At 44.6% G+C, this 12,484-nt stretch overlaps 1 protein-coding gene across 3 annotated transcripts in view; it reads left to right on the top strand.

Moving 5' to 3' along the window:
* Positions 1–10,414: 10,414 nt before the first annotated feature.
* The window catches only part of MNAT1 (MNAT1 component of CDK activating kinase), a 109,507-nt gene continuing 107,437 nt past the window's right edge, over positions 10,415–12,484 (top strand). The window contains exon 1 of one of the 3 annotated variants that reach the window (XM_075843701.1): positions 10,415–10,588. In XM_075843701.1, coding sequence (XP_075699816.1) covers positions 10,500–10,588 — 89 coding nt within the window. In that variant the 5' untranslated portion in view covers positions 10,415–10,499. The remainder of the gene's footprint in view (positions 10,589–12,484) is intronic. The other 2 variants (XR_012851306.1, XM_075843702.1) reach the window with 2 other exon arrangements.

Consider the following 12,484-nt stretch of genomic DNA (forward strand, 5'->3'; position numbering starts at 1 on the left):
TCCTATTACAAACAAATTACAAAAATGAGCAATATAAATTTAAAATCGCTGTAAAAAGCCAAACTTGCTCACAATGGCAGATACACACACCAACTCACATGAGGATGTAGCATTATATTCTGCATCCTCATGTGGGTTGGTGTGTGTATCTGCCATTGTGTGTAAGTTTGGCTTTTTTCAGTGATTTTAAATTATATAACTCTATTTTTATAAAACCTAAAAATCTCTCTAAAGCACCCAGATTACGTTCTAGAGGGGGCAGTGTACAGGTATCATAGTTATGTTGATTTAGGGTTAGTGGTTAGCACTGTTGACTTGTAGCACTGGGGTCCTGGATTTTACTTTAACCAGGGGCAACATCTGCATGGAGTTTGTATGATCTCCCTGTGTTTGGGTGGGTTTCCTCCGAGTTCTTTAGTTTTCCCCTAAACGCCAAAAAGCATACTAATAAATTAATTTGCTTCCTACGAAATTGGCCCTTACGCCAGGACTTGAAAATCTGCAACATGCTCTGATTTCTGTGCAGGAAATGTTTAAAAGCATGTGGATGGTATTTTTTAAATCTCATCCATTTGCCTGCAATAGTCTTCCGCTGCAGATTTTTCACCCACAAATCCGGACGTAAAATCTGCAAAAATCTGTCATACCTCCCGACTTTCAAGTATTGCAAAGAGGTACAACCAATTCAGCGGCAATTTTTTTTAGCTTTTTAAAGAGGCTCTGTCACCAGATTTTGCAACCCCTATCTCCTATTGCAGCAGATAGGCGCTGCAATGTAGATTACAGTAACGTTTTTATTTTTAAAAAACGAGCATTTTTGGCCAAGTTATGGCCATTTTCGTATTTATGCAAATGAGGCTTGCAAAAGTACAACTGGGCGTGTTGAAAAGTAAAAGTACAACTGGGCGTGTATTATGTGCGTACATCGGGGCGTGTTTACTACTTTTACTAGCTGGGCGTTCTGATGAGAAGTATTATCCACTTCTCTCCACAACGCCCAGCTTCTGGCAGTGCAGACACAGCCGTGTTCTCAAGAGATCACGCTGTGTCGTCACTCACAGGTCCTGCATCGTGTCAGACCAGCGAGGACACATCGGCACCAGAGGCTACAGATGATTCTGCAGCAGCATCGGCGTTTGCAGGTAAGTCGATGTAGCTACTTACCTGCAAATGCTGATGCTGCTGCAGAATCAACTGTAGCCTCTGGTGCCGACACGATGCAGGACCTGTGAGTGACGTCACAGATCTGCACTGCCAGAAGCTGGGCGTTCTGAAGAGAAGTGGATGAAACTTCTCATCAGAACGCCCAGCTAGTAAAAGTAGTAAAAACGCCCCGATGTACGCACATAATACACGCCCACTTGGACTTTTACTTTTCAACACGCCCAGTTGTACTTTTGCAAGCCTCATTTGCATAAATACGAAAATGGCCATAACTTGGCCAAAAATGCTCGTTTTTTAAAAATAAAAACGTTACTGTAATCTACATTGCAGCGCCTATCTGCTGCAATAGCAGATAGGGGTTGCAAAATCTGGTGACAGAGCCTCTTTAAGCCACGCTTTTAATCCCCCCAATCCCCGCCCATACACTACTGATTCAGCCCACACAGGATCATTCTTCCATTGTGCCTCCCACACAGTATCATGCCAAATAGCTGCCCCACACAGTATAATGCCCTCTAGCTGCTATCATACAGTATAGTGCCCCCATAGCTGCCAGCATACAGTATAATGCCCCCTAGATGCACCCATACAGTATATTGCCCCCTAGATGCACCCATACAGTATAATGCCCCATAGATGCACCCATACAGTATAATGCCCACACAGATGCCCCATGCAGTATAATGCCCACACAGATGCCCCCAGACAGTATAATGCCCCATAGCTGCCCCCATACAGTATGATGCCCTCACTGCTGCCCCATACAGTATAATGCCCCTATAGATTCCCCCATATGCTATAATGCCCCCACAGCTGCTCCATACAGTATAATGCCCCTATAGCTGCCCCATACAGTATAATGCCCCCTTAGCTCCCCCTAGTGCCATTAACCATATATAAAGTGCTAGTGCCCATGTAGATAGTGCCACACACAGTGCCCATGTAGATAGCGCTACCCCCCTGTAGCCATGGCCAGAATCCCCAGCCAGAGCATCGGTCATGCTGTGGCGGGAGATTACGCTTCAGGAGGAGCCCCTGATGTCAATGTCCATATATGGACAGTGACACCAGTGGCTCCTGGTGCGGAATCCCTGGCTTCTAGAGGGAATCCCTGACATCACTGTCCATATATGGACATTGATGTCAGTGGCTCTTCCTGGAACGGAATCCCCGGACAGAACTTTGGCAACGCTCTGGCAGGGGATTCCACTCCTGGTGGAGCCACTAACATCACTGTCCATATATGGACCGTGATGTCGAGGACTTCCCCGGGCTCAGCGCTTAAAGAAGCGCTGTGCCCGGGGAGACCACTGTACTAATATTGAAGCAGGGAGCTGATGGTTCCCTGCTTCAGCATCGGGTCCACCTGTATCTGCGTCTTGAGGACGCAGATACAGTTGACACTGGGAGTCCGGGACATACCACCGGCCGCCCGGGACAGCGGAACACTGCTTGAAATCTGGGACTGTCCCGCTGAATCTGGGACGGTTGGGAGGTATGCTCAACATCACTTATCAAATGATAATATTTAATTCTGATTTATTTCCTTTCTGTCACATTTTAAGCTTGTATTTCATTTAGTAGAGGAGAGAGCGAATGGCAGTTTAGACATACAAGTATATAAGTTCTTGGTGTCATACGGAGTTCAAGATCTAGAGGAGAACTTGCCTGTATGGTCCCTGAGGGGGGATGCAAATTGATTCTTTATGTATCAGCCTGAATCTGCTAAACATAAAATGTGTATAAATAATCCCAGAGCGTTTGCTCAAGTGAGTAAGATGTAATTAGTATGTAGCAATGTTGTGAATTGTTTGACATTGAGCAGATCATTTGGGTGGATGTGACAATAGCAAGAGAACAGATGCCTGTAGGGGCTTGGACGTCCCTTCAAATGTTTCCTGTGGAGCCTGAAGACTTGTAGGATAAAGAATTTGCGCTATAACCTAATTTACCTCAGTCCCCTAAATATAACAAGATACATTTTGCAGAAAAACATAAAAAAACTGCATGCGTTTTTACTGCGATTTGATGCATTTTTCAATGCGGTTGCAGTAGAAAACACAACTGCATCAAAAAACGCACCACATCTAGGTAACAAAGCATGCGGTTTTAAGATGCAGTTTTTCAATATTCTAATTACACCTCAACTGCAACGTGTGAATGGACCCTAAGCGTCCTTTTTTAGTCACTTGCATTCCGTCCAGTTAATAACCTAATTGAAATCAGTCGACTTTCCGTGTAATGCACGAACATGGGGAGTCCTCCAGCGATAGATGCGCCATGTTGCTACTCTTCACTCTGAGTAATAGATGAGTATCCTAAACAGGGGGATCTCCCTCTATTAACTCAGAATTCCCAAATACGATATTTGAAAATAGATTTTCTAAACCAGACAACCCTTTTAAATTTAAGTCTTTGCCAATTTATTTTTAGCTGCAGAAGTATCTTACTTATCATTATCTACTATCTTGTGCCTTAACTATATACAGTTTTCACCCATAACATTCTAACCACCTGCCTAATATAGTGTAGGTCTCCCTCATGCCACAAAAACCGCTCTAACCTGTCGAGGCATGGACTCCACAAGACCTTTGAAGTGTCCTGTAATATCTAACACCAAGATGTTAGCAGCAGGTCCTTTAAGTCATGGAAGTTGGGAGGTGGGGCCTCCTTGGATCGGACTTGTTTTTCGAGAACATCCTACAGATATTTGATCGGATTGAAATCTGGGGAATTTGGAGGCCAAGTCAACATCTTGAACTTTTTGACATGTTCCTCAAACCATTCGTAAACAATTTTTGCAGTGTGGCAGGGCACATTATCCTGCTGAAAGTGGCCACAGCCATTAGGTAATACTGTTACCATGAAGGATTGTACTTGGTCTGCAACAATGTTTCAGTAGGTAGTACGTGTAAAATTAACATCCACATGAATGCCAGGACCCAAGGTTTCCTCCACCTACTTGCCTTCTCCACGTAGTGCAACCTGGTAAGCCAAGGTAAGCGAAGCTCACGCACTTGGCTGTCTACATGATGTAAAAGAAAACATGCCAGACCATCATCAGACCAGGCCACCTTCTTCCATCGCTCCATGGTCCAATTCTAATGTTTACATGCCCATTGCAGGCATTTTTGGTGGTTGACAAGGGTCAGCATAGGAAGAGAGAGAAAAAACACACGGCGCCACCTTGTGCAAATCAGTGGGTAAAAGATGAGACGAGAGGGCATGTATCATGCTCACCTAGGTGGGATGTTTAGAAGGCATGTAAAACCACAGTGCTGCTGCCAGATCCGAGTCGGTACCCCGAGGGGACCGCTTTGTTGGAGGAAAATAAGGGAGAAAAAAAATTGGATCTTTGCGGAAGACGCTTGTTCGGCGTTGAAACGCGTAGCCACTCAATGAAATAAAACTTTTCTTTTTTCATTATACTCTGAATTATTCCTATCAATTCCACCACGCAGCAGCGCCCCCGCAAAGATCCAATTTTTTTTCTCCTTTATTTTCCTCCAAGGGTCAGCATAGGCATCTGCGGCCAAGCAGCAAGTTGCAATGTGACACCTTACTATTATAGCCAGCAGTATTTTTTTTAGCAATTTGTGCTACAACAGCCCTTTTGTGGGATCGGACCAGACAGGCTAGCTTTGCCCCCCACATACATCAATGAGCCTTGTGTGCCCATAACCATGTTGCCGCTTCACGGGTCTTTTCTTGGATCACTTTTGGTAGGTACCAACCACTGCATACCGGGAACACCCCACAAGACCGGCCGTTTTGGTGATATTCTGAGCCAGTCATCAAGCCATCACAATTTTTTCCTAGTCAAAGTCCCTCAAATCCTTACACTTGCCCATTTTTCCTGCTTCCAACACATCAACTTCAAGAACTGACTGGTCACTTGGTGCTTAATATATCCTACCCCTTGACAGGCACCATTGTAATGAGATAGTCAATGTCATTCGCTTTACCAGTCAGTAGTTTTAATACTATGGCTGATCAGTGTACATATACTATAATGTACCCTTAGTTTATACTGACCACCTACTTAATAGTTTGTATTCTTCAGTACACTAAGAGACCTTGGCCCCTGGTTCATATTCTCTGTTATGTGACTGGCACTTGTCTATTTGCATGTACAAGTCTAAAGGCCCTTTTACACCGGCCGATGCAGTGAGCAACGATCAACGAGACATCGTTGATCGGCGCTCGCTTGCTCCTGTCACACGGAGCTATGGATGGGGATGAGCGGTCGTTTCTCTGATCGCTCGTCCACATACATTATTATCATCATTTACACAGCCTGATGAAGACCTAGGTCGAAACGCGTAGCATGTTGTACTAGTGTGTGTTATTTTATATTTATTTGAAATAAATAAGTTCAAAAACCTATTCTCCGTTATCGCAAATTGTGCACATCTCACCAACGGGAGCGCCCCGCATGGGAGCTTTATTTCCTTTTTTCTCCATTCTACAATTACTGGACGCTGGAAGGATCCCTTTCCTCAGGGAACAGATACCCAGAGTCAGCTCCGGAGGCCAGCAAACCAAGGTGTACAGAGGTCCTTGAGATCCGATATGCGAAGATATGCCGACCACCCACCACAACTTCATCAGGTGAGCCTTTATGTATCACCAATTCACCATTGCACCCACGGTCCAAACGTTATTACCCTAGGGGAGCGCCGTATATGTCAAATTTTTTTTGTCTCCATTAAGCATCATTTACGCAGGGAGATGAGAGGCCGACAACGATACGACCAGCAGATGATCAAGCAAAGCTCGTTCATCTGCTGATCGTTCCCCTTTTTGCACAGGGCAATTATCGGCAACAAGCTTTATATTAACGCTCGTCTGACCGATAATCGTCTTATGTAAAACCCCCTTAACAACCCCTCACTCAGCTCTAGCATCCAATATTTGTTTACCAGCACAGTCATCGCATGCAGTCCCAGTTTCTTATCTTATACGCCACCTTCTACCTTCTGAATGTACCTGCTGCTCTCCAACTATTCACAAGTGCTGTGGTTTTGATGGCACCAGAGCATTAGCCACAATCGACCCCTGTTCATTTTGTGAGATCACGTAATTGACCCCATATGCACTAAACACTCTGGTAGTTGTTGAATGATTTCATGTTCACCTGGCTGTGTTCACACTAGCATCATGGCTTTCGTGTATGACGCTGTGCCGGATCCATCATATGATGGATCCATACGGCATATAACTGATTCCATTGATTTTTTAATGGGGTTTATTGGGTTCCATTGGGGTTTCCATCATGTTGGTGGTAGGGATAGCGCTGCATGCTGTGCTATTCTTGCTGTCAAAAGTGTCTGAAGCGCTTGCAGAACCCCCGACGGAGGATTTGAACGGCTATGTGAATAGAGCCTTATACATCCCTGTGGTCTGACGCCATCAATATCTGAATAATAACCATTTTACATACAATGTCCTACTGGTTATAATAAACTGGCCACAAAGTACACTGTTAATATTACAGATGAATCAATGCCCTCGCCCTACCAGGTGCACTGCTTGTGGCCAGGTACTCTATGGTTGACTTTTCCTCTTTCTTGACCTGCTGCGTTAGGGTATGTGCACACACACTAATTACGTCCGTAATTGACGGACGTATTTCGGCCGCAAGTACTGGACCGAACTCAGTGCAGGGAGCCGGGCTCCTAGCATCATACATATGTACGATGCTAGGAGTCCCTGCCTCTCCGTGGAACTACTGTCCCGTACTGAAAACATGATTACAGTACGGGACAGTTGTCCTGCAGAGAGGCAGGGACTCCTAGCATCGTATATAACTATGATGCTAGGAGCCCGGCTCCCTGCACTGTGTTCGGTCCACTACTTGCGGCCGAAATACGTCCGTCAATTACGGACGTAATTAGTGTGTGTGCACATACCCTTATGTAGATCAGCCTGTTTTGGGATTACCATTTATTGCTTGTTTAAGACTTGGACATGTTTGTCTATTCTCACACTGACGACCTAATGACAGTTCCCGCCTATAAAATTTGGACCTTTTTCCCCATTTTCTAGAGCTCAATATTACCTGTTTATATTTTGCAGGGGTCTGGTTTTAAAATTTATTTTTTCAAGAACTCTATTAGGCGTCAGTATTCTGGTCAGTATTTTGCTTCAGTATTTGGAAGCCAAAACCAGGAGTGGAACATAAAGAGAGAAAGATTTGCACCTCTTCCGTGTTTTGGACCCACTCCTGGTTTTGGCGTCCAAATACTGAAGCAAAATACTGACCAGAATACTGACATGTGCATGAGGCCAAAGAGCATTCTTAGTTAATAAAGGTAAGTCCCTTTGAGTATCTAGAGCAGAGTGCGCCTATAGAGATCACATCTCTCTCTGTAGGACCGGGCACATCTGTGAACAACATGGACAGTCTATTAATTTCAATGTAAACCATGTAATGCTTCATTTCTCGTGTGGCGGGGCAGAGACATTCGCTCAGAGGTTACCTTCAGATTACAGCTGGGTGTTTGGGACTCCAGCGTGCCCTCAGCTTATATTTCAGAGGGAGCTTGTCCAAACCGGACAACTTTAATTGTCTTCCCTAACTGGGAAAAAGTTATGTCGAATTTATGACGTTCACCATGTCAGAGTTTTTTCGATTTTCCCGCCGCTTGAGCTCATTCATGTTCCGCACAACAAGCCTGACTCTTGTAGAAATTATTCATTGTGGAGTCTAAAGGTCACTCCGGTTTTCACTGTAGCTCCTTAACAGATATGAAGCATACATTAAAGGGGTATACCCATCTTAAACATTTATGGCATATTTCTATATACATGTTGCCTATTTAGAACCAACATATTCGGCAGCACTGTACAGGAGTTATCACTCACTGTCCCCAGTGGGACTCACAATATCAATTCCCAATCTGTATGTTTGTGGATATGCTATAAATGCCTTAAAGGTGCGGATCCATTCACCTGCCGGGAGAACGGAGATTGCCATGAACCCTATTCACTGATATATGCTTGCTGCCCTCCAAATAGGGTCAATGGAGAGGTGCCAAAGTTCGGCTCTTTCATTAATACCTATAGACTTTAACGAAGTCTTCTTTGCATTCAAGTGGGACAGTGCCCAGCGGGAATTATGGTGAGGGTCCCAGAGATGAGACCTACCCCTATTAGGAGACTCGTTCTCTCTTCGAATAGTCTTGTTACACGATATTAAGAAATGTTTCCCTATGAGTTTAAAAATAATTAAACTTTTTTTTCCCTAGAAACAGCGCCACTCTTGTCCATGGTCTGTGTCTGGTATTGCAGCTTAGCCCCATTCACTTAAATAGGACTAAATGGCAAGAGTGGCACTTTTTTCCATTCTTAGACAAACTCTAGCTCAAATATTCTCCAGTAATAAAGTAATCTTTATTAATGTAATATAAATCTAATAATAATATTATTCAGTGTACATGAGTCATGACTTGGTCAGGCCTCATGCACACAACCGAAATTACGGATGAAATTGCGGACCCATTCATTTCTATTGGCCACAGACACCTTTCCGTATATTTACCATATAAATGATCCGCAAATTATAGAACTTGTTATATTCTTGTCTGCAATTGCAGAACGAACTCGCCCATAGAAGTCTATGAGCGCTTTCACAATTGCAAACGGCTACGGATTTGTATCCATAGCCGTCAGATCCATATTTTCGGACAGTAAAAATCCTTACGGTCGTGTGCATGAGGCCTTTGTATTGGACATAGATTAAGGCCCTGTTCACATCTTAGTCAGGGCATACTGTTGTCCTGCTCCGTGAGAGGAGAAGAACAAGGGAATTCCGAACGCAACAGTTTTGTTGCAACACAGACACCACCGGCGGCCGACGGAACCTGTTGACTTCAATGAGTTCTGTCAGCTTTCCGTCAGGGTGTCTGTGATTTTATCTGAAACAATAGCGCAGCATGGGGTTTGTCGGGTTTCGCCGAAGGTGTCTGTTGTGCAGAGCTGTATGTGTGAAAAGTTTAGTGCAGAGCTCTGTGTGTGTGTAAAGCATAGTGCAGAGCTGTGTGTGTGAAAAGCTTAGTACAGAGCTGTGTGTGTAAAGCATAGTGCAGAGCTCTGTGTGTGTGTGTGTGTGTGTGTGTGTGTGTGTGTGTGTGTGTAAAGCATAGTGCAGAGTTGTATGTGTGTAAAGCTGAGTGCAGAGTTGTGTGTGTAAAGTGTAGTGCAGAGCTGTGTGTGTGTGTGTGTAAAGCATAGTGCAGAGTTGTGTGTGTGCAAAGCTTAGTGCAGAGCTGTGTATGTGTATACAGCATACAGTGCAGACTTGTGTGTGTGTAACGCATAGTGCAGAGCGGTGTGTGTGTAATGCATAGTGTAGAGTTGTGGTGTGTGAAGTGCAGTGCAGAGCTGTTTGTGTGTAAAGCATAGTGCAGAGCTGTGTGTGTATAAAGTGTAGTGCAGAGCTGTGTGTGTGTGTATAAAGTGTAGTACAGAGCTGTGTGTGTGTAAAGTGTAGTGCAGGGCTGTATGTATAGCATAGTACAGAGCTGTGTGTGTAAAGCATAGTACAGAGCTGTGTGTGTGTGTGTATAAAGTGTAGTGCAGAGCTGTGTGTGTATAAAGTGTAGTACAGAGCTGTGTGTGTGTAAAGTGTAGTACAGAGCTGTGTGTGTGTGTGTGTGTGTAAAGTGTAGTGCAGGGCTGTATGTATAGCATAGTACAGAGCTGTGTGTGTAAAGCATAGTACAGAGCTGTGTGTGTGTGTGTAAAGTGTAGTGCAGGGCTGTGCGTGTGTAAAGTGTAGTACAGAGCTGTGTGTGTGTAAAGTGTTGTACAGAGCTGTGTGTGTGTGTGTAAAGTGTAGTGCAGGGCTGTGCGTGTGTAAAGTGTAGTACAGAGCTGTGTGTGTGTAAAGTGTTGTACAGAGCTGTGTGTGTGTAAGGTGTAGTACAGAGATGTGTGTGTGTGTGTGTGTGTGTGTGTGTGTGTGTGTGTGTGTGTGTGTGTGTGTGTGTGTGTGTGTGTCATACAGTATAGAGGTGTGTGTAAAGCACAGCATACAGTGCAGAGTTGTGTGTACAGGCAGCACAGATGTGTGTGTGTTTCTCAGCTTCATGCAGCGCACACCTGTAATATCGGCTCATGAGGCCATTTTCAAATAATAAAGAAATACACGAAACGGCTCTGGCAGCACAGCCTGACTCCTCCCACGCAGGTTACTGATCACGTGGTCATGACATCATCAAAGGTCCTTTAACATTTGACAGGCGGAACCAATTTGTAGGGAGATGTTGCTTAGGGGGAAGAGTGTTAGCAGCGCACCGTATGAGGGAAAGTGTGGAGTGTGATGAGAGGAGATGGATGACCAGGGATGCCCGAGATGCAAGACCACCAAATACCGCAACCCTTCCCTGAAGCTGATGGTGAATGTGTGCGGCCATACACTGTGAGTGGCAGCAGCCTCCATGTACTGTTCATACCGTGCTGGGCCATGTTTGTCAGTCTCAGCTCTTGTATATGTGTCAGCCATCTATCACCCCCTCTATCTGTTTAGTTCCCAGTTTCTGTTGCTCTAACACTTTAGTGACTTTATCACCATAGAATTATGAAGGTGTTAATTCGTTTTATTTTGTAAATAAAATAAACCACCTATAGGAAAATATCATTGAAGTTTCTATTGCCCAAATGTACGTCAATGACACACTTAAACGTTACACACTACATTCTGCTCCTCTGTGTATAGGCTGGATGTTATTGATTGTGCTAAAAAAAACAACAGTTTTCACTTTATATAAAACGAGTCGTTTAGGGTGCGTTCAGACGTGTATTGGTCTGTGTTCACATCTCTGTTGCGGATTCTGAAATATTTGACTGGCAGAACAGCGCACCATGCAGCCCTACTCTTCCTGTCATACCATCTGACACTGTGACAGAAAACTAATGGGGTCCATTGTGGGAGTGATCCTGTACTCCGTCAATTTAGTTTTTCTGCTCACAGGATAGACCGTGCAGGGCTCAACTCCGTCTTGCAATTTGCAGCAGACTTCACCTTTTGCCAATCCGCGACCTACCAGACATGCTGCAGAGTGGAGAATCCGTCAGTGAACGCCTTTTCCTACCTCCTCCAGGAGTGGTGGGGTTAGTAGTGTATAGACTTCTATGAGCCGCTACATCCCCATGTTCAGCTCTGAGGTGAATTGCAGAGTCAAAGGGAAACAGTCGATCGCTTCTGCCGTTAAGTTACAGCGATCAGTGGGGATCTGGGCAGCTCGAACCCCACTCAACATGTCAGAAGTTATTTTTGAAGTGACACTTAAGCCTCTTGCACACGACCATCATTTTGATCCGCAATTACGGATCCGTAATTGCGGATCAAAATACTGATGCATTCATTTCTATGCCCACGGACGCCTTCCTGTATATTTGCGGGGGACAGTCCCTGCTCGTAATCATGGGCCGTGATTACGGCCGAGCGCAGGGCGCCTTACCTTTAACCATTACAGCGGTTCTCTTACCTGAATATGCTGCCTTAGGTTTTACATAACACTGTGCTCTTTTGACTTCCATTGGCCTCTCTCAGCTTTGTTTAGGAGAGGTCATAGACTTTAATGGCCTGACAGCTCCTGGACCCCAGTGGCTGACTGCTGAAGATCGCTGTCTTCTGACGTTACACAGACGAACTGCAGCACTCTATTATAAATTGAAGATATTTGTATTGCCAATCGGTTGCGACCTTCTGGTCTACATAAGGCCTTTCTATAGCTAACAAGTATTGTGAATATCCAGTTTATAAAGGCAGTGACCTCAACAGGTATCAATACGTTAATAATAATAATATCCAATAGGACAAGTACCTGTATGTCCAAAGTGCAATGTTCATGAATGGGATTGCAGCCAAATTTCAAAATTGTAAGGCTTGGTTCACACACCCTATTTACGGACGTAATTCGGGCGTTTTAACCTCGAATTACGTCCGAAAATACGGCTCCAATGCGCCGGCAAACATCTGCCCATTCATTTGAATGGGCTTTACAATGTTCTGTGCCGACGGTCATTTTTTTTACGTGCCGCTGTCAAAAGACAGTGCGTAAAGAAGACGCCCGCGTCAAAGAAGTGCCTGTCACTTCTTGAGACCTAATTGGAGCGGTTTTCCATTGACACAATGGAAAAACAGCTCCAATTACGTCTGTAATGGACGCTACGAAAAACGCCTGCACTTGCCATTACGTCTGAAATTCCGGAGCTGTTTTCTCCTGAAAACAGCTCCGGAATTTCAGGCGTATCGGACGTGCATGTGTGAACATACCTTAAGAAACGCATACATTTCATGGCCCTTGTGGTC

Source organism: Rhinoderma darwinii, chromosome 12, assembly GCF_050947455.1.
Source record: "Rhinoderma darwinii isolate aRhiDar2 chromosome 12, aRhiDar2.hap1, whole genome shotgun sequence".
NCBI lineage: Eukaryota > Metazoa > Chordata > Amphibia > Anura > Rhinodermatidae > Rhinoderma > Rhinoderma darwinii.